This window comes from Scardinius erythrophthalmus (assembly GCF_964197995.2).
Source record: "Scardinius erythrophthalmus genome assembly, chromosome: 1".
NCBI lineage: Eukaryota > Metazoa > Chordata > Actinopteri > Cypriniformes > Leuciscidae > Scardinius > Scardinius erythrophthalmus.
In genome coordinates this window covers 56,416,164-56,444,110 of record NC_138221.1, presented here as the reverse complement: position 1 = coordinate 56,444,110, position 27,947 = coordinate 56,416,164, and the positions used below count along the sequence as shown (strand labels likewise).

The window sequence follows — 27,947 nt, the reverse complement described above, 5'->3', positions numbered from 1 at the left end:
ATGATGAGAAGATTTTTGAAGAGCCAGAAGGGCCGTTTCTCTCTTCGCCAAAGCCGATCGGGATCCCGCAGTGCCTCCAAAGATTTCTGTAAGTTCCTAAAGCAAAACATGGAGCTTTGTAAGGCGGTGACTGCATAGTCATTACCTTTGAGTCATTACTTGAAAAAAAAATTCTTGTATTATAGATGTTTTATTAAATAGTTTAGATGCACTATATATACTATATTATGTATATTATTTATATATAAATATATAGTAAAAAAAAATTCTCTAGAGTGTAGATAATACTTATGCCATTTTACCTTATATAATATGGAATATAATGCATACACATACATACATACATACACAAATTAATGTGTTTCTTCACTTCCACAGACCCAAACCCTAACGTGCTGAGAGAATTCCCACTGAATATTGGTGCGTAAAGTAATTGCTTGACCTTCTTTTTCTTTTCTTTTTCATCTGTTATTAGGTCACACAAATCAGATTTAATAAATTTTAATAGATGTGTGGATTTTGACAGTCTTCCAACATTTTTATTTTTTTCATTTACTTAAATCTGGATGGATGGATGGATGGGTTTTGGGCAGATGTCTTTTGGTGTGAATATTTTAATTATTCTAATGTTAGAATTCTATATTTTTAGATTTTACTTGAGATATATTGTTGAGTATTTTGTGTGTGTGTGTTTATGTCCCTTTTTCAAGATACTGTATTTCAAAGGTAATTTTGAACTTTACATCTCTTTATTTGAAAGGGTTTAAATTATGTTTTACATGCTTGTACAATGAAGCAAAAACAATTATTGCTCATGCCCCAGTGGACCAGTCCATCAGACACTAACAGTTAACAGGCGGAAGACTCCGTTACAATGTAGGACACTAAAGAGACCTTTCTACTGACTCTGAAGAAAGATGCCCAGAGAAAGGACAGCTGATCCATGAATATGAGAACTTGCAGATGTCTTGGTTGAAGAGTGTAGTAACATCTCACAACATGAACTGGCAGATCTTCTGCAGTCCATGAGGATGAGATGCACTGTAGGACTTAAAGCAGCTGCTGGACACACCACACACTGATTCCACCCCCCCCCCCCCCCATATACATAATTTATTGACTTTTTCCCAGAACTGGGCCTTCCAGCAAATAACCAGGGTTGGCCAGAGGACTTTGGCTTTAAGCTGGGTGGAGATGGACCCAGTTACATCCTCTCTGTGGTGGAGGGCAGCAGCGCTTACATGGCCGGGCTGCAGCCAGGTGACCAGGTTCTCGAGATCGATGGGCAGAACGTCTCCTCTCTCAGCACCAAAGCTCTCGTCGCTCTTGCTCAGACCCTCAAGACTGTGCCGCCCAGCATCGGAGTCGTGTCTAGAATTGAACAGGTCAGTTTGTTTTTTATTGATGTTATATTTTACTGTTAATAACTAAATGGATGGATGGATGGATGGATAGACGGACATACAGACAGATGGATGGATGGATGGATGGATGGATGGATGGATGGATGGACGGACGGATGGACGGACAGATGGACGGACGGATGGATGGATGGATGGATGGATGGATGGATGGATAGATGGACAGACAGATGGATGGATGGATAGATGGACAGACAGATGGATGGATGGTTAGATAGATAGATAGATAGATAGATAGATAGATAGATAGATAGATAGATAGATAGATAGATAGATAGATAGATAGATAGATAGATAGATAGATAGATAGACGGTTAGACGGATGGACGGACGGACGGAGGGATGGATGGATAGATGGATGGGCGGACAGACAGACATATATTAGATAGATGGATGGATGGATGGATGGACGTACGGACGGATAGATGGATGGTTGGATGGGCGGACAGACAGATGTTAGATGGATGGATGGATAGACGGATGGATGGATGGATAGGCAGACAGATATTAGACAGATAGATGAATGGACGGATGGATGGATGGATAGGCAGACAGATGGATAGACGGATTAATGAATGGACAGACAGACAGATATTAGACAGATAGATGAATGGACGGATGGATGGATGGATAGGCAGACAGATGGATAGACGGATTAACGGAAGGACGGACAGACAGACGGATGGATGGATGGATGGATGGATGGATGGATGGATGGATGGATATATATATAGATAGATAGATAGATGGATAGATAGATAGATAGAATAAAGGTAACCTTGTTGTCTAAAAGAGAATTCAGATCTCTCTTCTTTTTCCTTTTGCAAAAACTAACCACCACAGCTGGACATTGCCCCAGGGCCTGATGGTCGTTTCGGCTTCACCATAGTGGGAGACAGTCCCCTGCTGGTGGAGAACTGCATGCCCAACTCTCCAGCGGGCCGGAGTGGACTGCGAGCGGGGGACTATGTGATGGAGGTGAATGGGATTCCAGTGAAACAGCACGAGACGGCGGCGGCCATGATCAAGGCCTCTCAGGGACGTACGCTGCGTCTCGGCGTGCTCCGTATTAACCGCTGGCAGAAGCGCACCAGCAGCAGCATGAAGGAGACCTATCAGAGCGGAGACATCGTGAGGCATGACCGCAAGCACAAAGCTCTGGAGTTCAACAAGAAGGTCAGTCCTGAAGGCATGTAAAAATGGTTCAACTGTAACTCCAACCCCCAAAAGTTAGTTATATTTTCAACAGCGTTTCAAACCCCAGTATAAAAAGTAAGTGTGTGTTTGTGTGTGTGTAAAATTGTCTGTTTTTAATTTTTATAGGTCGAGGAGATTTTAGGGGAGGAGCCTGAGGTGAAAGAGAGGCTGTTTGATTTGCTGAAGCAGTATGCAAATGAGAGGGATGTTGAAGGGCTGGCGTCCACACTTCCAGAAATACTGCTCACCGAGGAGCATCAGCAGCTGATTGACAGCATCAGGTACCAATAAACTTTTTAATGAACCCTGTTATATGACCCGCCTCCTTTTTTCTTTTTTTACCAATTCCAACTCATTACATTATAAGTTACCTCTTTGTGTTTGGATTGTAGACAATGCTGAGTTTTATTTTATTGGCTGAATTAGTTCCACCTTGTCTTGCATTGCACATACTACAAGATTTGAAAATATCGCAGTGTCTCGAGACGGGCACAGATCGCGTTGCTGACCTGCTCATACTTAACAAACATCGGCGACTGCAGAGAGCACCGATTTGGCCGCTATCCGGGGGTTTTGTTGCAAACTTTGGAAATCATTCTGTAACCGCAGAATCCACCAAAGTTGTGTAATGTGAGCTTGCCTTAAGACAATGAGGACAGCCATTGAACTGGATGCTTTTGTTTTATATTGTGAATCTGAATTGTCCTGCCTGTAGTGGAAATGAATGGTGCTAAGAAATTGTTTACTGAATGTAGTACTACCTCTTCTAGTTCCTCTCGGATTAGTTCTGTATAATGTTTCATAATGTCTTTTCCTATCTAACAATAGAGGAGGTGTTGATTAGGATAACAATCATTCATTAGAGATCATTTCTCTCAGAATTTTCATTAAAATGAGTGTAACACCATCTTTATAGCACTTGGAAACTTGGATCAATCCACTTTCACATAAGCAGCAGTGGTTAAGAAAGCTATTTGTTGTATTTCAATCAAAGCCATTGATAGTGTTGTATTTCTTTGCATCTTCTGTTTTGTACCACGTCCTCGCACAAAAGATACCTCCTTAATAACACTCTCCTCTGATGCTCAGCTTCAGAGTCTCCCTGTTAGTTTTATGCTTCAGTTTTGGATATTTTACATTTCTGGTGATTTCTGAGTCATCTAACCTGATCTGATCCATGAGTTAAAAGCTGCAATAATTCTTTCAAAGTGGATTGAAATATTTCAGAACAATTTGTTGTACAGTGAAATAGTGAGAGAGCAGCTTTATGTAACATTCATGTAAAAGTTGCCATGTTGTCATTATGGACGGCTGGCTATTCTCTCCCTTCATTATTTAAAAACTCTTTGTGGGGTGACAAACCGGAACACTGGTCCCATCGGATCCGCTTGTCAGAGAAAGTGTTGAACTGACGCCGATATCGATATCAGCTAACCTACCTAGTTCACTTTGCTATCGGCATTTTATTCTAAATCTTTTATATATTTTTATATCTAAATATCTAAACGTTAGTGTGAAGAAGAAAAAATGAAAAAAATAAAACTTTAGATAGCAATCTGCACATGTGAGGAACATTGGTTATGCTCATCTTTGCTCGTTCCTTTTTATTAATAAGTTATCTTGAGTAAAACAGAAAATGTTTTCACGTAACACATAGAAAAGACATGAACTAGAAGCGATGCGATCTGTTTTACCGATTACGGAAGTTAAGTTGGCATAAGCCCTATAACATCATGTCAGCTATCTAAGTTTAGCTTTATCTGACTCTTTAGTTTGTTCCAACATGCTAATGGCTTAATGCAAAATATTCTTTGCATATTTTTATATATAAAACCTTTGATCATAGATGATGTATTTCATCATTCCTTAGCATTTTTATCATCATGAACAATTAGATCACAGATTATTATTCGATTTTAATTAGGGATGCGCCAAGACTGTCTCCGCCGATACAGATAGCAGATTTTTCAAAATACCAATACTTTGTTTCTTAAGGAAAAAAAAAAATCTCCCAATTAATGCTTTAATCTAGACAGGGAACCCTCTCAGTTGGTACACTATAATATTAGAGGTTAAAATTTGCAACAGAGCCCAAACTATTATATTTAACTGCTATTTATTTTCAGGTATAATAATTACACTCAAATAAAAACTGAAATATTTGTAGACAACTCAGCTGCACATAAGGTAGATTTCATAAACACTTATCTTCATTACCAAATTATTCAATCATACATATATAATTAACAGTAGATGAGCTTTTCTTCAGTGTTTTATAGCTAACTAACAAAATGTGAACATTGGCTAAATGCAAAGTTAAGTAACACTGTGCACAAGCTGTTTTATTGACGTCTTTCCGCGGTTCTCAACTTTTCTCTATTATTCAAAGAGTACAATTAAAAATAACATGAGTTTAATCAAAGTGCTTTACAGTACACATAACATAATATAACTCTTCTATAACATCGATAAATACCTTTTCCGCAATTGAAATACTGATTGAGCGACTACATTGGTAAGTTGGTCTGTATCTTTCAACATACCTTCTGATGTTCATGCATGTTTTTTCGTGCTATTGTATTGAAGTGTATTGAAGTAAAGACTCGCGCTGCCGCTTGAACTGAGGCGCTACAGCGATCTGTCACGTCACATTTAAAAGCGTCAAAGCTCTTTGCGATTATTGGATAGGAAGTGCGCTACAAATAATGTTTGGTTTAAGGGAAAAACCGCGGACCTGGCAACCCTGGCTTGAACTGCATAGATTCGAATAGATCCTGCTTTAACGGCGCTGTTAAGCATCAATGCATCATTGTCATGTTAACTTCAAAAGCTTTTAATTCAACTCAACTCAAGAGACATTTTGCAGTCTGACATGTTTTTCCAACCCTTTTGATTGACAGGATATAATCAGCCCTGATCAATTAGCCTATGGCCAATAGTGACAATAATTGCTTTTATTGGCCGATACCAATATTTGGCCAATAGTCGGTGCCTGTCTAATTTTTACATAATTAAATTATTAGATTTATTATTAATTATTTGATATTATAGAGACGTTTATTATCATTTATTTATTATAATTAGATTTAATATTATATTTTGTGAAAATAAATATGCTCTCTAAGAAATGTCTCTTTCTCTTAGGTTTGTCGGTTCTGTTGCAGTAATAACTCGCTGATGAGGGTTTTTGTCAGGAGAATTTGACTCGTCTCACAGCTGAAAGGTTTTCAGTTTCACTAACGGAGCAGTTTTAACAGCAACCGCCTCTGGCTACCAGTGAGGAATTATCCCTGTGAGGTTTACCAGATAAAATACTGTTTCATCAAGTATTTATCATATAAAGATGTTATGATTTAAGTTTAAACTCTCAGAAATGGGAACTATTTTGGAGTGCTCTTACCTTCATGAAGAGTGAATTATGAAGAAGGACAGCATGCTCCAGATACCTGGATTCACACTTCTCATCAGCTTGTTCTGATTACAGTCTTGATAAGCCTATCCTTGTATTATCAGGAACCATGAAAGCCTTTTTTAGCAAGTAAGAAACATTTTTGTATTTGCACAAGCTTCAGTTTGCTGTCATTTTCCATTGTTCAGAGGGAAGTTACTCTTTTATAGGATATTGCTGCATGTCTTTAGGAGGAGTTTTGGTATTAGAATACTATTGTTGGTGTTTGTTTGAAATATTGATCACATTTGATTTTCAATTGAATGAAAAGATAGTTCAGACACAAGTGAAAGCATGAGATTTTTAGCTCATTTTCCTCATTGATACCACTGCATTTTCACTGTCCTTCAGTGGACTCGAGCGCTGACCAGTTTGTGTGCTGCGCTCTGTCCCTGCAAAAATTTGCCCAGTTCTCCCCATGGAACCTCCCTATTTTTATGCAGCCTACTTCTTGTAATAAATCTCTCTTAGGTCCATGACGCACCAGAAGTTTGAACAAAATCCACATAACAACTTTCTTGATTTAAACTACGGCTGAGGTAAAGAGATCTGGCTAACTAGATTTAGGGATCTTACCTTAAATGTTAAAAGAATCAGTTCTTTGTGGCTTCATGTTTTGCATTCAACTACGACTTTTTATCTGGTTGGTGTCGGTTGTGCAAACTCAAGAGTTTTCTGCTTTTGTCCTTGTGAACCTGGATACTTCAAGGATCTTAACTTATGCATTATGTGGATCGGATTGAATAACTCTCTCCTACATGATGACCTGCCTTAGATATCCAGTGGGACAGAGAATCTATTCTCTCTCTCTCTCTCTCTCTCTCTCTCTCTCTCTCTCTCTCTCTCTCTCTCTCTCTCTCTCTCTCTCTCTCTCTCTCTCTCTCTCTCTCTCTCTCTCTCTCTCTCTCTCTCTCTCTCTCTCTCTCTCTCTCTCTCTCTGTTCTTGCTACACTCTTTTATTCTATTCTCTCTCTTCACCTTTGAAGCAGCTGCAACTTTGCCTCTCGTCTGCAGTTGAAGGCATCTGGTCTACAGTTCTGGATGTAGACTCCTTTCTAACGTTAAACTCCCCAAGGCAACCCTGCATGGCATTGTAGGCGATCTTGCCAAAGCTGACTCGATGATGACGTGAACTGAAGTTTCCTTCTTCATACATGCAACGTCATCGCTCCTCAAGTTGGCGCTAATAAGCATCTCTTCATCTGGCTACTGGACATAATGGCTTTTCCAACTATCCTGTTTTATTCAGTGAATGATTATTTCAGCTCTATGAAGAATCCTGCACTGAGATCAAGAACATCTCATTGTTTCTTTGAGACGTAATGTAAAGGAGAGATGGGACTCAGGCGTTTTCGGTAAGGAGAACCTTCTCATGCTCAGAGAAACTAGTTTCAGAAGTTGGGGTTTGATTCATTTCCTAGAGAAATTATAACTCTTTAGTCAATTACGCCATTTCAAGCATTATTAGATCATAGATCTAGAGAGCAAGTAGAAAAAAAAGATTAAAGCTTTGAGCTTGCTTTCTTTAATAATGCATTTTCCATCATTTTATGTGATTGAGGACTTCTTAGGGGGATGTTCATCAGTTTGTAAAGTGCATGGCATGCTTTGTCGATTATAACTATACAAAGAGGAATTAAAACAGTTTGAAATGGGTTTAGAGTTCACATATGTTAATAGATGTCTTTTATAATTGAGATGTTCTTCATTCCCACCTTCATTCATTTTGAAAAGTGTGTCCTTGATCTGCGTTCCCTCCCCTCTCTGACTCGGGGTTAATTTTAGATTTAGTGTGACCTCCTTCTAATTGAGGGCATCTTGAACTAAATAAAAGTTAACTTTGAGAGAAATGTGGATTTAAGTTTCATTAAGAGTTTTTGGGAAAACTTTTAAGAACGAATACACTGAAGAGAGTTCTGCTGCACAATTGTACTTGGGTACAGTAAGTGTGAATGAATGACACATGAATCTTAAAAAATATTAGTTTTAAGTTAGTATTAGTTTTGTTTTTGCTTGGAATGTAATGTCTCACAATTGCTGGTCTCTGAGGTCTTCAGAGGCTAGAAGAACAACATATGTTGTATATGGAATACAACAACTTTATACAAACAGGGGTACTGTAATGTAGAGTGAAAGCATTCATGTATATGAGGTTATTATTTATATGTACAATTGCAGTTACAATTGCGTCAATTGCAGTTTATAATCTAATCTTCACCTCAGTACTATTGTGATTAGATACAGTACAAGGAACAATTCAGTTTTTACAAATACAAGCAGATCTGTTCTGATCAGATGATGCTACAAATTATGCTAAATGCAAGTAATAAAATGCTGCTAATCAAATAAATAAATAAACAGGCTTATCAACTTTTACAGAAGACAAAATTCTTCTAATATCCTTTATTGTTGAGGTCTGTGCATTATTGTTATTATTAAAATCACTTAATAGTATTTGATATTTACACTGCCAGGAAATCAAAAACCATGGTAACTAATAAACACAGACAAAGGAAACTGATCTAGAAACAGTGCAGATCAACTTACTGGAAAACAATAAACAACGACAGAGACAAATCAACTCAAAGTACTACAGAAACACAGACAAACTAAACATTATCCCTGACATTAAATATCCCCGGGACGGCGCGTTTTCACGCTGTAACCAAAACAACAGTCCAACAGAGGATGGTGGGCAGGGCTTGGGAAGAGGACGCAGTACTAGCAGACAGGACAACCCATGACAGAGGAGAAGCCAGGGAGGCGATGATGGCTGAAGGAGCCAGTGAGGAGATAAAAGCAGGAGGAGCCAGGTGGGAACCCAGAGAATAACCAAGACGAAGGCCCTCGACAGGACCGATGCTAGGAGGAGCCAGGGTGGAGTCAGCGGTACAACCACCAGTGATGGAGCCAGGAGATCTGGAGACCCAGGCGTAGCTGAGGAGATGGCGACTCAAGACGACACTGGAGGCCAAGCCGGAACTGCAGCGATGAGCTACTGAGGTGGAGCCAGGGTCTTGGAGGAATGAGAGGGAGCCGGTACGACCAAGGCGGAGCCTGACGGAGCCGAAGGGGTGGAGAGACGAAGCGCAGGTGAAATCCGTGGTGGAGGCAGAGCGACGACTGACCAATCGGAGCCAGAGGGACGAGGTAGCTCGTTGGAGCGGTAACGACGGCGGTTCCAGGTGGAGCAAAGGGGACGAGAAGCCAAGGTGGAGCCAAATGGTCGACGGGCCAAGGTAAAGCCAAGGAGATCCACTTGCAAAGGTAGAGCTGGAGACTGGAAGACTTGAGGTGGATCCGAGTTGCAAGGCAGCATCAATATAGGAGCCAGCAGAGGTGGGGCCGAAGGACTGGCCTGCTTGGATAGAGGAGGCTGCAAAGGGAGTCTGGGTGGGAGTAACAATGGACTGTCGTGGCTGGGATGAGCATGGCGTGTGTGGAGTGGGCGTCCTCCTTAGGCTCCTCAACTGTAAGGGGAGATCCAGTCATCCACAATGCATATTCAATGTACTGAAGTAAAGTGTATCTCCTGTAGGCAAAGCCTGGGACGCAAAGGCAGCCTTTTCCACCTTCTGACCACAAGATGTCGAACCATTTTACGATACAGTTGAGGGGAAAGCCTCGATGCTTTGCAAAGCTTAATTTCACCATCACTCCAAAAAAGATAATCTACAACGAAAAAGATCACAGGAAAACACATGGCAGCATAAACAACACAAGACAAAGAACTGAACAAACTGAGGGCTGTATAGACACAGGGCAAGCACAGGCAAGAAACAAGGTAAATCTAGAAACATTGCAAAGTAAACCAAATAACAGGATAACAACTCAAAACAATGAACGACAGGGACAAACCAACTCAAAGTACTACAGAAACAGACCAAATTAACATATCCCTGACAACAGCTTTTTTGTAACATTATAAATGTCTTTACTGTCACTTTTGATCTATTTAATGCATACTTGGTGACTAAAATTATTACTTAAAATCTTACTGATTGTTTGGTCTATGCTGTTCATGATAATATTAATCAATTTTATAGTTTTATTTTATTTTTAGGACCTTATGTTTACTTTTGCACTGTACACAGTTTTGGTATCATGTTGTCTCTCTACTTGTTGCCCAAAGTAGAATCTGTGTCCTGCAGCTAAACTAGTTTTGAAGCAGTGTTTGAGATGAGTGCATCTGGAGGATTAACCCAGATGCTGTGAATTGTGATAGTGTCCTTGATGATGCATGGGTTCGTTCAGTTTTATGCGATATCGTCGGTAATGCACATTTAGTGCACTGAAAAAAACAATAAGTAAAATATACAAAAGTTTTTGCATGCATATTTTTCAAGTAAATTTCATATATGGAATTATGTAAAATCTACTTAACTAAGTTAAGTAAAATTGACAAAGAAAATAAGTAACTTTAATTTGGCCGGTTAAATTTTGTTGAGTAATATCTACTTTAATAAGTTTACTTTGCAATATTCTGTGTAAAGTACAAATTCTCAAACAATATAACACTAAATTAAGCCATGCTTTTAAAGTGTATGTAATTAAAACATTGTCATGTAGTCAACATGACTGTGTAATAGAAGTAATGTGGTACCCATCCAAACACTGAGATCTCAATACTTGGGACACAATACACAATAACGGTAACATTCAATGGATAATTTTTGAGTATGAATGTGTCATTTTGAGTAGAAAATGAACTCCAAATGTCAGTGCAAACAATAGCAAGTAACTAAACCTAACAACAAAAGCAATGATAAAACATCCTAGATACAGCTGTAAAACAGTGAAAATTGCAATCTTATTAATTATTCCTCAGTGCATGATGGGAACACCAGTATCAGAAAGTTTTACTTAATTCTATAACGTTGATATTTACACATTAATTTCTAAAAGCTTAAATTGAGTACTAATATAGAATTTACTTCACCACAGAATCAGTGTGGGTTTATAATATAATTCATATTTTTAATATATATATATATATATATATATATATATATATTAAAAACCCACACTGGAACCCACAAAACCCACTCATAAGCATATTACTGGTGACATGTTGACAGGCAGCATGCAAAATATGTATTATTTGTGGTTGAATTGTTATAATTAAGTCAAACTCACAATTGCTATATTTATAGATAATTTTTTCACCCAAATGAGGAATAATTAAATTTAATAAATGATAAAAATAGAAATGATATATTGCACAAAGTAAATTCAATTACTGATTAAAATGATTATTACTGATAATAATGGTTATTACAAAAATGAGAATGAAATGACAATAATCATTGAGAATAATGAGATTGCAAAATAAAAACAATGCAAAAATGTTAATAGCCCTAGTATAGGCTTAATTTTCTGTATAGGCTAAATCATTCATGTGTTTTATTTATTTTGAGATGAAAAATATGACCCAGGCATATTTATATATCAAGGCACAGCTTTATTTTTGTGTATCTAGGGTTGGTAGAAGCTAATGAGGATGACTTGGTTTTAAAGGATGGTGAGAATTAAAAACTCAGAGACGGCTTGTATCACAGAGGGATAAAAAGCACTCTCTTTTTCACTTTAATTATTTATCCTCCCAGAACTTCAAAATACCCATCAGACATCTTTCAGAAGTCACCTGCTTACCTGCTTAGCTTTTGAAGTTGATCAAACAGGATATTTTTACCTGCACCTCTTCACAGGAGAGTAAAAAAAAAAAAAGCGCTTCATTGCATCACATGAGCCCTCTTTTTTTTCATAGCAGGTCACAAACATCTCCATAATCTGGTGTAATTATAGCAGACTCTTTCTCATAGCTGTCCCTCCTCCTCCATCTTTGCCTGTTTGTCTTCTATCCAGTGTCTGTCTCAGTAGGCATGGAAGTGTTCACACGCCTGAACAGTTTCTCCTCTGTGACTCCGTCTGTTGTGTGTGTGTCATGTTTGTCAGGATCTTCATCCCTAAGAAGCACAGGCAACGCTTTGATGAGATGGTCTCTCAGAGTTTGATCAGTCGGTTGAGGGGCCGAAGCTTCAGCGAGCACAGGAACAACCGCCTACGGCGCAGCCGGAGCGAAGACCACCCCGATCGACTGCTGTCTGTGTCCACTAGAGCCAGTTCTGTGCCCCGGACCTCAACTGAGGATGTGGTCATGCCTCCTGCCCGCGGCCTCCGCAAGACCACCTCTCTCATCGCAGGCCATTCCAGCTCCTTCTCTACCCGCAGGTCAGTGTCACTCTCAGAAGAATTACACACTTTTCTTTCTCCCCTGTGGTTTATTGTTGATGTGGTAGAAATTTTAATTGCCATTTGCTTTTGTATTTTGAAATGTTTCAGATTCCAATAAATCAGTTAGATTTCCTTTAACATTTATTTTACTTTTATGCTTTTTAATTTTATTTATTCTTATTATTTTTATTTAGGAGTTTTATTTCATGCTTTTATTTTATTTTGCTATATTTGTTTTTTCTTTTTTTTTTTTTTGGAAAATAGTTGCAATTTGTTACATTATTAGGTTCATGTAAATATAATGCTGAGTGATGGAAGCATGGATGGATGGGTATATGAAAGGATGGATGGATGAATAAAAGGATGGATGGATGGATGGATGGATGGATGGATGGATGGATGGATGGATGGATGGATGGATGGATGGATGGATGGATGGATGGATGGATGGGCAGATGGATAGATAGATAGATGGATGGATGGATGAATGGACAGACAGATAGATAGATAGATAGATAGATAGATAGATAGATAGATAGATAGATAGATAGATAGATAGATAGATAGATAGATAGATAGATAGATAGATAGATAGATAGACCTTCTTGTTGGATTTCCAATTTTCACAACTGTTGTAGTCTGTAAAGGCTGGAGATTTTATGTCACTGCAATATTTCACTCTTATAATTCATGTTATTTTTAGTCATATTATTTGACACCTGCGTATGTGTGAGAGAGTAAATATGACACATCACTAAGATTCGTCCCCAATATTATGCTTTAAACTTTACTACACGAGTGTATTTCGCAAGTATGAATTAATTATCTCTTAATTTTGTGTCTGATACATAAATAGGAAAAGGTGGGTGGATGTGAAATCCTGTCAGTCACTAGTACAATACACATTTAATGAAATGTCGCCGGGAATGCAGGTGTAGTTTCTTTTTAATAACGTGGGTAAGACTGAATGTGTGATTTCACTGGAGAATTGCTAGCTACGTATTTACATAATGACAGCATATGCATAATGGAGATTTCTTGAGCCACACAGGGAAAGCAAATGAAGTCTGTTAAAGAAGAGCTCTTTATATGCAGCGGTAATCTGAGTGTAGTGAAAGAAATTCAAAGAGATTATTTGACATTATCTATTAATAGCACTACCTTAAAAGAAAACAACAATCAGAATCATATATGTGGTACATGAGCAAAATGTATCCGTATTCATTTGCTTTCTCTGTGTGGCTCAAGACTGAACACACACACACACACACACACACACACACACACACACACACACACACACACGGTGTGTGTTTGTGTGTGTGTAGTATCTATATCATATTTTCCAGAAATATAAAATTCATATTATTTTAATAAACAAGTCAGCTTGCATTATATAAATAATCAAGATATTCTACTTAGACATCTTGTTTTTTAAAGATATTTTCTATTTCTTTTCCCCATTGTGTTTCATTAGGACAGTACGCGTGTACAAAGGGAACCAGAGTTTCGGGTTTACTCTGCGTGGCCATGCTCCAGTCTGGATTGACTCTGTAATACCAGGTATGAAATGAAAAAAATGGTTATGGTTATAAGTAAAGTGTCTTGTGCCAATGTTAAAGCATTTGATTAAACCTTAATATTTAAAGGTTTCACTGTTATATATATATTGTTTTTCTTGTGAACGACAACACTTGATCCATTAATACTAACACTTTATCTTCTATTCTATATCTATTACCTTTATAAAAAAAAAAAAAAAGTACATGTACTACGTTGGATTAAACTGGGAAGGGTCATAGCATGTTGTTGTCCTGTTGTTAGTTTAACTGCTTCTATTGTTCTCATTTGTAAGTCGCTTTGGATAAAAGTGTCTGCTAAATGAATAAATGTAAATGTAAACAACTTGGATTTTATAAATGAAAAAAAAAGCTTCCTTTTTACATTTGTTGTATGACAGCAATATTATTGTTGCTCTTCAAAATTATTCACAGAGTAGTATTTTCAAACGTTGAACATTCATCTTTATAAGGGAAGGGCTTGTGTCTTGTGGTGCATTTATTGTAGCTGACATCCTACAACAAAACAAGACTATTTTAGAAATATATATAAAAAAAAAAAAAAAATTGGACATGAAACAAGTGAAGGGGAGTCAATTATTAGACATATTACTGAAGCAGATGACGTAAATGCCAAAGTTCTGTCATTTCTGACTCATGGCGGCCATTATTAAAAAGTTAGGCGGCAAAAGCTGGCAGTGTGCAAGAACAGCAGGAGACGATAGAAAGAGAAACGAGAAGACACAACAGCAGACTCTCCATAGGCTGATTCAGAGGGGCACAGGTGGTAGAGCTCTGTTTTCATCTAGCACAAATCCTTTTAGATTCACACTTTTCCCACAACCAACACTCAAAAGCCAAAAAGAGGCATCCATTCTTGAGCAGGATGTGACAAACACCCAAGCTGCAGTGTGTTGACTTATAGTTCTCACGTCATTTCAAAGGGCATCTTGAGCACAGCTTAATCTCAGTTGGAGCACACATGATCTGCTGTCAGTAGTTACTTTCTGCTTGGTCTGTTGCCATTCCTTCTCCAGGCAGCCCTGCTGAGAAGGCGGGTCTCAAACCTGGAGATCGCATCCTGTTTCTCAATGGGTTGGACATGAGGTGAGGCTTGTGGTTGGGTTGCATTGGAATAGATTGCTTTTATCCTAATGTGGAACTGCAATAGAGTTTAAAGCAAGCATCACTAATATTTTGATGCATAGGGTGGGTTAGATATTTGAACAAACCCCTAAACATAAGTATTAAACTTTCTACATCATTTTGAAAATAAATATACTCAAATCATCTGCCTTGTTAAATAAAGGTGTGCTGGTACTTCTCAAAGCCATCAGACTTGGTGGATGGTAAAACAGGCAAAATAGTCCCATAGAGACCAGAATATGGGGTGGGTGGGGTCTTTTGACCAGTTAATATCCATTTACAGCCCCATAGTGATACCCAGAATATCCTACCAACCCTATAGGAGCACAACAACTAACAATCAGAACTCCTTAGCATCCACCTAGCAGTGCCATGGCAGCAATGCACAACACTGTATCATCGCAGTACTTGATGATTCAGTTCTGTTTGATACGTTGGTTATTGGTTAGAATAGATCTGGTCAATTTCCACTAATATATAAATACCCTTTGTGATCACATTGAATCTTCTTTGCATGTTTATAATCCTGTAAGATAACACTGTATGTGTGTCGTGTTTTTGTTCATTTTCTCAGGAGCTGTTCACATGAGAAGGTAGTGTCTATGCTGCAGGGGAGTGGGGCAATGCCAAGCCTGGTGGTTGAAGATGGCCCGCCAGCCTTCACCATGGCTGAACCAGAGCAGGTGGAGATTTCCCCCCGCTCCCGTGCTCCGGTGCTCAGCTCCCTGCAGTGGGTCGCTGAGATCCTGCCTCCCAGTATCCGCGTACAGGGCCGCACCTTCAGCCAGCAGCTCGAGCACCTTCTCACGCTTCAGGAGAGATACACCATTTGCAAGGCCCTGGAGGCCTTCTTCCAGCACAGGTGAAGGACATGCCCAGTGTATTCTCAGATGGAAATGTTACGTTGCTTCTCTAAGAACATTTGTGTGAAACCTGATTTGATTCACTTTTTCTTCCGTGCCATCAGAAATGTAGACACTTTGATTGTGGACGTCTTCCCTGTGTTGGATACTCCAGCAAAACAGGTGATCTGGCAGTTCGTTTACCAGTTGCTGACCTATGAGGAGCAGGAACACTGCCAGAACAAGATCTCCCGCTTCCTTGGCTATAAAGTTACACGTGAGCACTACTTTCTGGTCATTCCTCTTCAGTCTGTACAGAATATTTGTATGCATGTATGCTTGCATGTACTTATTATTGATGGTGCCAACAGCAGATCCCGAACCTCCAGCCCATGAGCCTCACCGTCGCAGCAGCTCTATGAAGGTGACAGGAACCACCTACAGGAGCAGTGTGAGGGGACGCAGCTCAGATGATCTGGTTATCGGCACTCACCTGGGCATGGGTAGGCTGTCTTCAAACACTATGTTGTATTACACTGCATCATATAGCATAGGACAGTGGTTTTCAAAATCTTTTGTATGCCAATGCCCCCCAAATATGATTTATCTTACTGTTAAAAAGTAGGACTGTCTGTAGTCAAAATAGTGGTTTAATCTCATGATTTCCGTCTAACCTTTACAAAAGAAAATTGGTAAGTATGTTTGAAAAATTGCTGTTAAACGTGTCGTTTACCTTTGACAGCCCTAAAGAAATACATTTAACAAAATTCTCTATAATTTTTCCACTGACCCCCTAGGACCTGGAGGTCTGGCATGCTGGCATGAGTTCAAATGAAACACGTTTACACATGAAACACAACCAATATATATATATAGCGAAATTAGCATTACAGATCATGAAAACAGCACTGTAGACATTATTGTAGAAACCTGGAGCTCATTTCTCATCAGCTTTCTTAGCAAACCAAAATAGTTGATGGGCTATTTTCTTTCGTCATAAGGAATTTGCACTGAGCCAGTGGAAATGGCGCCTATGAGACTAACTCCTGGAGAGAGACAATCAGGGGATGGAACATCCTTACCAGAGACACCCAACAATCTGACTAATGTGAGCGCTCTGCTTTGATTTGTACAGGTTTGCAAACACTGAAACGGTTGAGAAATTACACAAATGCACTGTCTTTATATTAACAACCCAGTCCCTGTGCTCTGTCTAGCTGTCAGCTGTGTATGCCGAGCTGGAGAATGTCTATGCCGGGAAGAGATCCAAATCCCTGAAGACTCGAGCTCCTCCTGCTCCTGACTCTCTGGTTAGCGTGGATGTCTTCCCGCACGCTTCCTCACAGTCTGTCAGGGCACACTCTTCCTCTCCATCTGTTCGGGCCACTTCAGGTACATTGTGCATTGTAGCTTCTGATTTTCTAGAATGTCCTTGTCATTTCTCTGTGTAATAGGTGGACATTTCATTTGAGGCTGAGTCTAATGTCAGAGACATTTTATCTTCCGAACCATTGGTTTTTCCGTCTTCATCTCTCAGGTAGCCGCAAATCTACATCAGCGCAGTCTGTGCCTCCTCCTCCGCCACCTCCACCTCCTCCACAGCCTGACTCTTGGATGCAGGAGCCTCCCCTCAGCCCTCAGTGCCCCTGTTACCCTCCAGGTCTTCCCTCTCAAACAAGTGCTGAGTCCAACCCCTACATCAGTTTAGACAGCCCACCTCTCTCTCCACCCTCTCCTCCCGACTACCCTCCTAGTCCACCCATTCGCAAAAAGCGCTATACCTTCTCACGTCCACCCCGTACCCCAGACACAGATCTGTTCATGGAGGCTCTGAGTGAACAGCTTGGACAGCAGTTATCTGTGGATGACTTCCTGTCACCGGAGAATGACTATGAAGAGGTTTGTATATTAAAATGGTTAATTGCTTTGATATTTGCTTTTTATTATTGTGGCAATACTTCATTGGCTTGACAAGTACAGTGGCTAATCTTAAATGCCATTTGTATGTTTTGCTTCAAAAATAAAACCAGGATGTTGTCCAGATGACTTTCCAGGATGAGGAAGAGGAGGTAGAGGAAGAGGAGGAGGAGGAGGAAGAAGAGGAGGAAGAGGGTCCATACATGCCTCCCGAGTTAAGCAGTCCAAGCGAAGTGCATAGTAGCAGCGATGATGCCAGCTCTCTAACCTACTCCTCCAGCTCTGAGCACATTCCTCCACACCCTCTGACTCCTCCTCCCCCTCCCCCTGTCCAATTCAACGACCAGCCTACACCTGCTAGATTCACCCCTGATCACACACCTCGACAGTTGACCATCCGTCGCCACCCTGGACCACCTCCTCCGCCTCCGCCAAGGGCTAACCCGCCTCCAAAACGACAGTCCATTCACAAGGTGTTGCCCACACGTGATGAGCAGATGACTCCGCACCAAGTCCTTCAGGAGCACCACTCACTTCCAGTTCAACCAACAGCTGGCCACCCTCAGCAATTTCAGCAGCAGATGCACCAATCTCTGCCCCCTATGCTTTCTCCAGAAATAAACCAGTCATCCATCCCCAGTCATGCAATGTACGAGACGCACCATCAGGTTAATCCAGCTCACCAGGTTCATCAACACCACCAGATGGAACAGGATCACCAGATGCATCCAATGTATCAAAACAAACCAACTCGCCAATCTCAGTCTATCAAAGTGCATCAAAACCGTCACTCACACCAGACTGTTCAGACTCAACTCTCTAGTTCTATGGATAGGCTTGATAGGATTGAAAGAAAAGAACGCTCGGATAGACATATCTATGAGATGCAGCCCCAACCCTTGCATTCAGATCAACAAATACAACATGCTTATCAGATGCATCAGAGTCATCAGGCCCACCTCTCAAGCTCTATGGATAGACTTGACCGATTGGAGCACATCCAGCGCATGGAACGCTTGGAGAATTTGGAGCGAATTGAGAGATTGGAAAGGGCTGATAGACAAATGCACAGAGCACACATGGCTCAAGCCGTTTCTCAAGCTATTCAACCATCTCAGCAGACTCAGCAACAGTATCTCCAACAGATGAATCAAGCTCATCAAGCCTACCCACCCACCCAGCCTCTTCCGCCAAGCCGCCACATTCACCAGATTGAACACATACACCAGGTTCAGCCCATCCAGTCTGCTCCTCAGTACCACCAGATCCACCAGCCCCACCAAACTCACCAGAACCAACAGATTCTGTCGACCTTCCAACCTCATCCTATACAACAGCCGCAACAGCCACAGCAGCTTCAGCAGCAACAGATGCAGCAGCAACAACAACTTCAGCAGCAGCAGATTCAACAGCAGCAGCAAATTCATCAGCAGCAGCAGATTCAACAGCAGCAGCAGATTCAACAGCAACAACAGCTTCAGCAGCAGCAACAGCTTCAGCAACAGCAAATTCAGCAGCAGCAAGTTCAGCAGCAACAACAGATTCAGCAACAGCAACAGCATCGCTCAACCCCTCAGATTCCCCCCATTGCACAGGCCAGGCAGAGCCCTCAACCCATGTATCACGAATATCGTCATCACCACCACCATCATAGCCACCATGAAGCCCAGTCCCAAACACAACCACCAAGTACACCCCAATCTCAAACTCACCACTGCACTGAAGGGTCCACTGTAGAGCCACCTCCTCCACCACCTTTACCCCCACCTTGCGTGCCTCCTCCTCTACCAAAGGCCTCACCGCAAAAATCGGATTCCAGTCATATGAGTGTAAAGAGGCTACGCTGGGAACAGGTGGAAAATTCTGAGGGAACCATTTGGGGACAGGTAAAGTAGTTTGCCTTGAAACCAGCCTGTTACAGCATTTACTCTTGACTCAATAAATTTAGACAATGTTCTACATCAGTTCTGGTAGCAGTTCTGGTAAGCTTTAAGGATATCTGATTCAAGTGGTTGTTTATTATATTTGCGGTTTCAAACCGGAAAAAGAGCATAAACCACTCACAACTGACAAATCTCTAATATTTGGAGGAGACCTTGAAAGGAAGTAGTATACCATATGAGACATATATTGAGGTCAATGGGGAATATTTCATGAGGTCCATTGTCATGTGTTTGTCTTATTCCATTAGAATGAAGTGTGTAAGGACAGATGTGTTTTCTCACTGCAGCTGGAAGAAGACTCTGATTATGACAAGCTGAGTGACATGGTGAAATACCTAGACTTGGAGCTTCATTTTGGAACACAAAAGAGCCCTGGTGAGTAAAGTTTGAGAAGCGTTATATGTATTACTCATTTCCAGGCTGATGCAAACAAGCTGCTGCCCAGCAATCACAAATTGCTTTAAAAGAGAAAGATACAGTGCGGTGAATAGGTAGTAGGCAACATTTGTTGTTTGTAGAGTGTACTGAACCCATTTTGAATGAACAAAGATAATGGAATATTTCTGTGTCTTTTAATACTTAAAAGTACAGTAAAGTCCATAATTTAAAGTGAGAAAATGAGGAACACCTGTGATTCTGCCCAGAACTGGCTGTCCTTGAAAACCGAGTGTTCAGACAACAAGAGCCATAGTAAAAGAGGACACTAAGATGCCTACGGCAGCTTTTAAGGAGTTACAGTCCTTGACTGAGACAACAATAGCTTGCACATATCATGAATCTAGCTCGAACTGAAGGGTTGCAAGAAAAAAATGGGGAGGACTCTCACCTTGAGAGACCTTGAGAAAATCTCTTTATAGCACATCTTGTGGAAGACAAAAAGACAGAGGGAGATTCTAAGGTCTTATATGATGGAAAATTGAACTTCTGGGCCAATGAGCTGTTTGTCACTGACCTTTAATATAAATCCATAAAACATTTAGCTTCTTTTCCATCGCTGAGCCGAGTGGTTCTTAGAACGGTAAGGAACGGTTCCAGTTGTATTTCCACTTGAGCTTGGTTCGGCACAGCAGGATTACCAATCATTTTCGGCATGGAATTCTTGGCCCGCCAATGGAAAAGTGGTTTTTGATTTGTTTTTAATTTTTATTTATTTTATTTTATATGAAACCCAATAAAGAAATATGCTGGGGAAATGATTCCTTTAATCTTTTGAGCATCTCAAGTTATGTCAGAAAGATGTTGTGGTGCCAGTGGTAAATGTCTTCACACCCAGACTTTGGTGTGAAATGGGATTGTTCATAATTAAGTTTTAATTGTAAATGTTGGCTGTACAAATTATTTTTTTGTTTACTGTGGATGAAGAATGGTGGCAAAGCTTGCCAGAAAGCTTCTCCAGTCTATGAGGAGGCAGGCTTGTGTGACAAATCTATGTTTTCCTATCATTTCCAACCAATTTCACTAGCAAGCTGGTATTTTCAACGTAGAGTCCTGTAGTTCCAGGTCTTTCTAGTAGCTATCAAGTCTGTTAGCGAGCTAGCTGCATAACTATGGACTAGGATTAACTCCAAGGTAGCTAAATTGTGTAAAGCAGACAAGTTTTTTAAGATAATCGAGCAGTAATAATTCCTCCGTAAATAATCTAGCTCTACTGTTGGGTCATATCTGGTTCTCATTGAAAACCATAGATATCACAAACCTCAAAACAACCTATCACACACTTTTGTTGTTGTTAGCAAAAGACGACAGCTGTTACTGTGTGTTCACAACGCCACCGGCGAGAGCGTCAAAGTGCACGGAAGTCAGTGCCGCTCTCGCCAGCGGCGGTGTACTGTACGGTGTACAGAACGTACAGTTAGTCTAGCTTAGACTCATAACACAAACAGCTGACTCGCCGAAACTACAGGGTAACTTAAAGACACGATTAATTACATGATCATACACCCATTGTATTCAAACAAATGTTGAAATTACCTTTGATGGAGTGATGGAATGATCACTGCACAGACGTGTAACATTATACTGTGAAGGTTGCTTATCTCATCTGCGGTTAGTGCATCCAATTGCCCAACAACTATCTGGCATGTCGTTTACACTTCAAAACACCAACTTTTGTATAGTACAACTGGCGACGTCCTGGCAAGATCCTTGATTAGTTTACTGGGTTTCGTTGCTGGAGAACGACGTTCTTGCCCACCAGCCAGTACTTGTGACGTCACGTGCAAAGTATGAATAGGACATGACTATTCTTTTTTAACAATTGAATCAGTGTTTACCCTTATAAGTTCTTTTCACTCACGGTACAATTCATGTCTCAGTCTCTCTTCCAGAGTTCTCACCTCAGGTGGAGACTTTCAAGAAGAAAGATGTGGTGGAGATTCTGTCCCGTAAGAAAGCCTACAATGCTTGTGAGTAACAAACAATGATTGAAGTCAGAGAATTTTTCTCGGTTTCCTTTTTCGGGCTGTTTAGATGATGTTCATGTGTGCCTCCCATTCAAGTATATACTTATATATGACCGTGTCCTTTTTTGTCTTGCTTCGTCACAGTATATTTGGTTTTAAATTAGACTTGATAACAGCATGCTCTTTTCGCTTACCATCCCAAATGTTAGACGATGAGCATCTTAGCTTTTAGCCATTAGCATGCAAGCACATGGTCCTTGCACACTTTATCGTCTCTTCTATCATTTTTATAGCAATCTTGATTGCCCATCTGAAGCTGTCGCCAGGCGAGCTACACCAGGTGCTGATGACGATGTCAAGCGAACGCTTGGAGTCCCCACATATTAAACAACTGCTCCTGTATGCCCCAGATGATGATGAGGTCAGACAGTACGAGCAGTACAGTGATGACCCAAGCAAACTCAGCGAGCCTGATCAGTTTGTCCTACAGGTACATGATGAATAAGAGGTGTAATGATAGAGTTTGATAAATAAATGATGATTATTTTGTTTTAGCAGGATATTTATCATTACGATTTTTTTGTTGCGCCAAATACTATGATTATATGTTGGTATATGTGTAATTTTTTGTGTGTGTATAATTTTAACAATTTGTGCTTTTGTATATATTCAGATGCTTTCGGTGCCCGAGTATAAGACCCGCTTGAAAAGCCTGCATTTTAAGACTACATTGCAAGAGAAAACAGAGGAGATGAGAGGGGCCTACGACTGTATTTTCCAAGCTTCAATGGAGCTCAAGAATAGCAAAAAACTGGCCAAGATTCTGGAGGTATAATTCCTTCTGTCATTTAGTTTCTCCCCAGGCATGCATGATCATACATGCATGGTCACGCAATCAAACAAAGAAAATCATTCACAGATAAAAGACTGTTGACATGTTCTTAAGGCAGGCTGTTCATAATACACACTGAATACTGTTGGATAAAAATGACCTTCTTATCATGACATGTAGAACTTATTTGTTTGTTTTTTCCAGTTTGTGCTGGCTATGGGGAATTATCTGAATAACGGCCAACCAAAAACCAATAAAACGACTGGATTTAAGATCAATTTTCTCACTGAAGTAAGCCTTGTCGCTGTATATGCATCTTTTGCAGATTAATTCATGAGGTTCATCATTAGGTTTCATTCGTAAAAGTTTATTTAAAGCATTCATTTTTAACATTTATATAACTGCAATTCTCCATTTTTCTGCTTGAAGCTCAGTACCACCAAAACAGTGGATGGAAAGTCAACATTTCTTCATATCCTGGTGAAATCATTGTGCCAGCACTTTCCCGAGGTTCTGGACTTTAGGAAGGAGCTTATGACGGTGCCACAAGCAGCCAAAGGTAAACATCTACTTGAGTCCAGTTCCTCAGGACGTTTCTCTTATGCAGTCCGAATTCATTCGGTTTTTTAGTGATGTTTCATGGATGAAGGCTAAAGACTCATACAAACACTGATTACAAAATCCATGGTGATCCTAATCAAGTTATGTCTAAGACATGGATCATCATTCCCATTTAATGTTGGTTTCCATAGAAGGTGCTGCAGATCTCTTTAATATTTGCCATTGATTTGTTCTCCACAGTGAATCAGAGAAACATCACCTCTGACTTTGACGACCTACATGCCACAATCCAGGACATTCGGTTAGCCTGCCAGCAGATGCCAGCCGCCGCTGAGGATCGATTTGCTGTTGTTATGAGTGTATCCTCCATCAAAATATCTAAAATGGCTAGATATAATCTTATGGTGCATTCAAGTCCACATGGGAAGTTCATTTTTACCAGTTGGGAAGTCATTATGATGTCAGCTGCATTCAAATAAATCTTTGGTCGGAGATAATGATGTACCTTTTTCAACTAGAATTTAGCTAGATTTTTATACCACATTCACAAAATGATTAAAGTGCATTAGGTGTGTTATTATTAAATTTATGAAGATGAATGTATATAGAATTGTTTTACATTTTAATGTAAATTGTACAATATGATGGTATTTAATGGTATTGTACATGCAACTTTGATGTAAATAATAAAAAAAATCATTAATTTGAACAAATTTACCATTAATACACCTGTAGCATCTATTAGATGCAACATGTTTTCTCTCTGACATGTAGAAACTCTAGGTTTCCACCAAAGTCCTTGGAAGAGGAGTTCAAGGTAACGAGAGCTAGGGAAGTGTTGCTTTACAGAGACTCAAGTGACCCAAAGGTGGCAACGGCTGGAGTTGAAGTGAGGACTGGTCGGAAGTAGAAGGCTGAGGAGGCTGTTCGACAAGCAGAGGCAGGATTACACCACAAAAGGCTGGTGGGGGTGGTAACAAGAGGCAGGGCTGGACTGGGTTCCTTTTCAACTCCCCACATGGACACCACCAAAGGGAAGGAAAAGCGCTGCCTAGTCCACGAGGAGGTGAGAGCAGTGGTCGCGGAGGAGAGAACCTGCAGGACAGTAGGAATATGGCAACAGGGTGCCTGGACACGATGGGATCGAGAGGAAGGTGACATGGTAAATGGTAAATGGACTGCATTTATATAGCGCTTTCACAGACCCAATGGCCACCAAAGCGCTTTACAATATTGCCTCACATTCACCCATTCACTCACTCATTCATACACCGACGGCGGTGTCAGCCATGCAAGGCGATCCAGCTCGTCGGGAGCAGCTGGGGTTAGGTGTCTTGCTCAAGGACACCTCGACACTTGGTCAGGTGGAACTGGGGATTGAACCACCAACCTTCCGGTTTGTAGACAATCTACATGAACCACTGAGCCACTGCCGCCCCTGGAAGCTGTGGAAGGCAGAGCCACAGCGGATCAAGTTTCACATCCAGGCGGAATACGATGTGCTTCCCAGCCCATCAAACCTTCACATATGGGGCAAGGTGGAGTCACCAGTGTGGAACCCTAGATCACATTATGAGTTGCTGCTCAAAGTGGCAACTCAAGTTTAAGGTCTGTTCTCAACCACCACCTTAAGACCAGATGTCGTTCTCTTGTCTGAGTCCACCAACCAAGTGGTTCTGTTGGAGCTTACAGTCCCTTGGGAAGATCGCCTGGAAGAGGCCTTTGAGAGGAAGCTTGCCAAGTATGAGGGATTGGTCAGCGAGTGTCGACAAGCCGGATGGAGAGCAAGGTGTCTCCCAATAGAGGTAGGATGCAGGGGCTTTTGAGCCCAATCCCTGTCCAGAGCCTTCAGTCTGTTAGGCATTGAAGGAGTGAGGAGGAGAAGAGCCATCCGCAATACCACTGAAGCGGCAGAGAAAGCCTCAAGATGGCTATGGCTCAAGAGAGGAGATCTATGTGGGCAGGGTTGCTAGATTTGCCAACTAGACACAAGCTGGGGTCTGATCAGCAACAGCTGGGTCGCCTGGGTGAGGGTGTATGATGTTAAAACACCCAATGACTCCAGGAACATCATTGAAGATGTGTCTAGTAGCATCAGTAGATGTAGTAGATGTAGATATAGTTGCAAAAATGAAATAGTGACACTTTGTATTAAACTTTTCCAAGCAGATCCAGGTCAGATACCAAGCAGGACAAGATTATATGAACATTTCGACCATGGAATATGCTTGATATTTGCCAAATTCATCACAAACCACCTTAACTACTTGCATGTAGGGATTTCTGGAAAACAGTCACCCCGCAGTGCAGTCTCTGGAGTCTCTGCAGCAGCTGGCGATGGAAGAGTTCTGCAAAGTCGCTTCATTCTTCGGGGAGGATGGAAAGACCACCGCCACTGAGAGTTTCTTTGGTATCTTCGCTGAGTTCATTGCCAAATTTGAGGTAAGCTTTGTATTAGACAACCTGATGGATATTGATCTTTCAATTTGCATGTCAATCTAGTAAATGAGGTGAATGCTAGCAAAGAAATGCATTGAGGCTTTTAGCACAGACAGGTGGAAAAATAGGTCACTCATCCTTCCCTCATCTGAGCTCACTCGAGAGCTGTTTTTAGACATTCTCTACTCGCTAATGTTTTAGCAAACATTAACAATGTCTGTTAACAGACTATCACAAAGAACGTTATTGATGCACGGATACCCAAAATGAATCACGTAAAAATGTTATTAAGAGATATCACCATACTTCCACGGTTGACTGAGATTAAGAATTGCAAAAAAAAATTGTATTACAAAATTTCAAAATCTATTTAAATAAACACTAAAGTTCCCCAAAAATTCGACATATTAGAGTTAAAGTTTTTTTTTACGGTGGGCTTTTTGGGTAACTCTATCATAAATTAGAAAATACGCTCAACAGGGGAAAAATGTTATAACAAAACAAATGTTGCATAAAATCAGGTAAATGACATATGAACAGACCCCTCTGTAAAAACCTTCAGAATATAGATAGGAATAAAACGGTAAAGTTTGGTGTATCTACAATATACATTAAGTGCACTGAAATAGACATTTCTGGCACAGCTCTGGACATAAAATATATACTTTAATTAAAATCTACACATGAAAATAAAGTGCAATAAAAACGAACACTTAAAAGTGTATTTTGAATGTTTTATTTCCACTAGTATGAAACAACACTTAGCCCAAACGCCAAATAGCCCAAACGCTCAAAATTGACCAATGCTTGACAAAATCTTTTTGCCTGCAGTGTCTTGACTTAATAGTGAAAATGATTAGATTTTATGATATTTCTAGTCTGGTCTATAAGTCTGGATGAGGAGTCGGTATTATATGTGTATTTCAATATGTTTGTTGTTGTTTTTAGAGGGCTCTGAGTGATATCCAGACCACAGAAAACCCTCCGCGCAGCCCCAGGAGCCCTCGCACAGCCTCTCCTGTAGCCTGGTGACGAAACCACCCAACATGAGGCACACAGACTTACAGTACATAAACGCTCACTTACATACACTCCTATACCTGTCCAGTCTGATTTAGTGATAGCCTTACGGTAATTCAAGGACACGTGTACAGTAACAATATAATGAGTCCTGGTGAGTTGTACAGGTGAACTCTCGGGCACAGATCGGACAGGAAAGTTTCTGTTGTGGAGCAAATAGTGCAGGGAAAGATCATAAATGGCTTAAAAACATTTGCTCTAGGATGTTATTTACAGGATGGACTGTTTGATTGTTCTTGGTACTCAAACACCGGGATGTTTTTGCCTCTTGTAAATGGACGAGCCAAAAGTTGGTGCAAGAATTGCCGCCAATCTTTTTGCAGTGGATTTGTAAACATTAATAAGTGCAGTTAGATAAGATATATTAAATGTAAAGTTTAATTAGGACTGTGAGCATCTTATTTGGCTGACTTGATATATTAATAAAAGTGTTGTTTAGGAGAAAAGTGCTTTAACAATGTGTCTTAAATGTATTTAAACAACTTGGTGCGGAGTTGTTTCTTGGTCATTGTACTGTAAAGCAGATATTTTGTTAAACTAATGTCTTAACCGATAAAAAGTAATTCCTGGTATGCAGAATGTTAAAGTGCAATATATTATGAATTATTAATGATGATTTCTTTCAACAAAAAAAACTGCATTGATAGAGAGATATTATTTTACAAGAGAGGCAGTTACTGTAGTTGATATAGGCCTATTGCTTTACTAGTTACAGAAACAATGCTGAGCTAGATTATGATTTCACTATATGCAATTGCTATTTTTAAATATTAACTTTTTATTAAAAATTAACCTTTGTGCTGCTTTATATCTGCTTTAATTCCTTATTACCATATCATATTGTTCTTGTATCATTCTTTTAAGTGCTATTCTGAATGTTCAAAAACATTAAACTGGACTTGATTTGTATTAAACTGTCCGATTGT

At 40.2% G+C, this 27,947-nt stretch overlaps 1 protein-coding gene across 1 annotated transcript; it reads left to right on the top strand.

Moving 5' to 3' along the window:
- On the top strand, positions 1-27,947 carry grid2ipa (glutamate receptor, ionotropic, delta 2 (Grid2) interacting protein, a; the record flags this gene model as incomplete). The annotated part of the gene is made up of 24 exons (XM_081380876.1): positions 1-88; positions 379-420; positions 1,132-1,385; positions 2,265-2,597; positions 2,745-2,899; positions 12,022-12,297; positions 13,778-13,863; positions 14,897-14,966; positions 15,580-15,867; positions 15,973-16,124; positions 16,219-16,350; positions 16,849-16,955; positions 17,065-17,239; positions 17,385-17,746; positions 17,878-19,650; positions 19,995-20,082; positions 22,023-22,112; positions 22,403-22,599; positions 22,783-22,938; positions 23,146-23,232; positions 23,371-23,500; positions 23,743-23,861; positions 25,780-25,944; positions 26,890-27,947. 24 exons carry the CDS (start codon positions 1-3, stop codon positions 26,971-26,973), a joined length of 5,409 nt encoding a protein of 1,802 aa, XP_081237002.1. The 3' UTR covers positions 26,974-27,947.